The 3,514-nt window shown below is 61.8% G+C and overlaps 1 protein-coding gene across 6 annotated transcripts in view; it reads left to right on the forward strand.

Moving 5' to 3' along the window:
• Positions 1 to 3,514, forward strand: part of Sh3tc1 (SH3 domain and tetratricopeptide repeats 1) — a 32,253-nt gene that overhangs the window by 27,210 nt on the left and 1,529 nt on the right. For 4 of the 6 annotated variants that reach the window (XM_023699895.1, XM_023699890.1, XM_023699902.1 and 1 more), the window contains 3 exons: positions 983 to 1,105; positions 1,484 to 1,625; positions 2,352 to 2,548. In XM_023699895.1, the coding sequence (XP_023555663.1) occupies positions 983 to 1,105; positions 1,484 to 1,625; positions 2,352 to 2,548 (462 nt within the window). Of the gene's footprint in view, positions 1 to 269; positions 378 to 982; positions 1,106 to 1,407; positions 1,626 to 2,351; positions 2,549 to 3,514 lie in introns of those variants that run through there. The other 2 variants (XM_023699911.1, XM_023699912.1) reach the window with 2 other exon arrangements.

A 3,514-nucleotide genomic window follows, 5' to 3' on the forward strand; every position in this document is an offset into this window, starting at 1 on the left:
CCACCCATCCATCCACCCACCCATCCACCCACCTATCTACCCATCTACCTGCTCACCCTTCCACCCACCCATCCACCACTGAGCATCCATTGCATGCTGAGGAGCTGGTCTTTCCCCTCTGCCTCTGACCCCTTCAACCTCCCCCAGTGCTCAGCATCTTGGATGACAACCTGAGCTCCTCAGGCAGAGACATGAGCTTTTTAGGGTGCTTGTACCATGCTGGTACACAGCAAGTGCCCAATAAGTGTACGAGTGACCTGTCCACTTAGAGACACCCAGAAGAACTTGCTTAGCAGTGCATGGAGCATGCTCTGGAAATGCATTAATCACAGAAGCTGTCCCCTCATCACATGACCTGAACACAGGGCCTGGCCCTGAGTTGATTTTGTGGATGCTGTGCCCCTCTGCTGAGCCAAGGGCTGAGAGGAGATGGGGTCTCTGTGCATGGTCTTGGAGGGTCTGGGATGTGGCAGGGCTGGGGCCTGGTGCCCAGCTGGAGAACAAGGTGGGGGTGACCAGCAGATGCAAAGGCCCAGAGGCTCCAAGGAGCCTGCTTCTGCCTCGAAGCTGTGCACAGCTGGCTCTAGCTGGATTCTGGGCAGGGACTAAGCTCTCGCCCACTCCATGAGGCACCTGTTGGGTTCCTACTATTCGCCCCGCAGCATGGGAGGCAAGAAACTGGGCCCATCCTGTCTATGGAGCTGAACTGGCTGGTGGGACAGTAGGTGGCCATGGCCAATCATGTTCTCTGAGGGCTCAGGAGGTGGAGGTGAGGGGCAGGAGGTGGTGGGCACACAGGTGCCAGGCAGGAGTGCCCGGTGTGGGCATGGTGGAGGCCAGGCCAGAGTTCTGCCCATGCACCTTGCCAGCCCATACCTGTGGGTACTTGGGGTCGTCATCCTGGGGCCGAGTGCTAGAGTACAGGAGAAGGCTAAGGCTCTGAGCCTGACACCCAGTTCCCAGTGTGCTCCCCACTATGCAGGTAGCACAGAACGCAGCGCTGTACACAGGGGACCCCAGCCTAGGGCTGGAGCTGTTCGAGGCAGCCGGAGACATCTTCTTCAATGGGGCTTGGGATCGAGAGAAAGCTGTGTCCTTCTACCGGGTAAGCAGAGCTGTGTGCCCTCGATGGGGGCGCCAGAGGACCCCAAGCCTCCCCAGATGAACGTGGGTCTCCACCAGGCAGATGAGGAAACTGAGGCTCACAGAGGCAGTAGGATGTACCACGAGTGGGGGACCCAGGCACCCCTTTCCTCTGTCCCAGTAGCTCACCAGCAGCTAGGCCCCGGATTCCCTTCAATGTGCCTGCAGCTGGGGCCTGCCTCGTGGGCAAGGACAGGAGGCCTCCCGGCTCCAGCTGGGGCTGTCAGCACTCTCTGAACCATTGTTTCTCCTGGGCCCAGGCAGTGTGCAGACCCTACAGGAGGGTGAGGGTACCCCGCCTTGTGTGGGCCTGGCCTGAGCTCTTCCTCGGTGTGGACAGGACCGGGCACTGCCCCTGGCCATAACCCTGGGGAACCAGGAGGCGGAGCTGCGGCTGTGTAACAAGCTGGTGGCCGTGCTGGAGACGCCCCAGGAGGGCTTGGAGTTCGCCCGTGAGGCCCTGGAGCTCAGCATCACCCTGGGTAAGCCGGGGTGCTGGGCCCTCCCTCTCCTGTCCAGGCGCCCGAGGTCAGATCTGACCAGCCAGCCCTGAAGCCCAGACCGCCTCTCACAGCATGGGTGAAACTCTGTGTGGCCTTCCTGCCTCTGCCCTGGCCTACCACAAGTGCCCACACAGTTGCCATATGTCCCAGCTTCTACCTGTTCCTGAAGATGTCAGGCTGGAACTCTGTGATGGTCCTTTCCTGATGTCCCTTCCCAGCCCATGCAGTCCCTGCTGCTCCCTGGCTGCTGAAGTCTCTATCCTTTAGTGCCAGGCACCAGTGTCCTACACCGTGTCTGAACCCTGCTCTGTGGGCTGTCTCTGGGCTCTGCCTGCAGCCTCCACACACTGGCCCTGGGGGGCAGGATGTGAGGACCAGTGAGGCTGAGGGAGGGCCCAGGGCTCCAACAGGAAGAGACACTCAAGGTTGTGGGCCCTGTCCATGACACGCGGGTGGGGCCATTGCCTTGTACCTTCTGGGGGTCCTAGTTAAGAACCATGAGGGAAGCCACCCCATGTGGGTGACTTCATGCAAGCACAGAGCAGGGATGTTGCCCAACACCAAGGTATAAGGGGAGCAGACACAATCACCCCACTTTCCGAATTGGAAAGTGAGTCGGGACCGGAAGTGATGGGCCATGCCTGTAGGCTCAGCCCCTATCTGCAGGTCACATCCCCACACCCGCCCTCCGCCTGCTCACCCCAGGTGACCAGCTGAACGAGCGCGTGGCCTACCACCGGCTGGCCGCCCTGCACCACCGGCTGGGCCACGGCGAGCTGGCCGAGCACTTCTACCTCAAGGCGCTGTCGCTGTGCCGCTCGCCCCTGGAGTTTGAGGAGGAGACCCTGTACTATGTGAAGGTGTACCTGGTGCTGGGCGACATCATCTTCTACGAGCTGAAGGTGGGCGCAGGGACCCACCCTGGCCTTGGAACACTGGCAGCTGCCATGCTGGCTAGGCCACGCCGGGGAGGGCTTGGCACAGCAGGGGCTCTAGCTGGGGTCCCTGCATGCAGTGATGCCAAAGCGTGCCTTGACAGTGGAGCAGGAGTTTAGATGTGAGCCTGGGGGAGGACTTGAGGGCCACCGCCCTGTCCCAAGCCACAGCCCCCCAGCTGCCCTCTGCTCCCAGAAGCCCCTTCCTGGAGCCCCAGACGCCTGCTCGCCCGGCCACTGGGCAGAGAGCCAGGGTGGTACGCCATCCTGCGTCACAGAGAGGGACACTGAGGCTCGGGGAGGGAGCAGTGTCCGGTGCAGCCTGGCCTAGAGTGCTTGTCCGGTCAGTGCTGCAGGGCCACCGGCTGAGGAGGACCTGCAGTGTCCGCTGTCATCCCGCCACCACCAGCCCAGCCCAGCCCCAGCCCAAGCCTGGCAGCACAGGTGCCTTTGCCTGTCCCCAGTCTGTGGGTGGTGGCCGTGCACTGGCGTCACCTGCTGGTCAGAAGTGGTCCCTGCAGCCTCCGCTGTGGCAGTGCCCACCACCCTCTCTGCTCACCCTGGAGGAAGGAAAGGGCTGGGCTGCTGCTGGGAGCTGAGGTCAGGCCAGACTGGGTGGGTCGAGAGCCAGGAAGTTCCCCCACTTCCTTCCTAAGGCCTCGGCACCGTGTTCAGCCAGGCGCTGCTCCTGCGATCGTGCTGGGACATCCCTGTGCCTGCATAGGGAGGGGCAGGACAGGGCCACAGAGGATGCTGGACAGGGCTGTCTGACTTGGTCACCTTCAGTCTGTAAGGATGACAGACTTCTGTCTGTAGCCAGATGAGGGAGGTGTGTGTGTGTGTGTGTGTGTGTGTGTGCACGCGCGCGTATTGGTGAACCTGAGCTGGTCCTCACCTACGTGTGCACACACATGTACACACACACACACACAC

Source organism: Octodon degus, unplaced genomic scaffold, assembly GCF_000260255.1.
Source record: "Octodon degus isolate 3935 unplaced genomic scaffold, OctDeg1.0 scaffold00006, whole genome shotgun sequence".
NCBI classification, from domain to species: Eukaryota; Metazoa; Chordata; class Mammalia; order Rodentia; family Octodontidae; genus Octodon; species Octodon degus.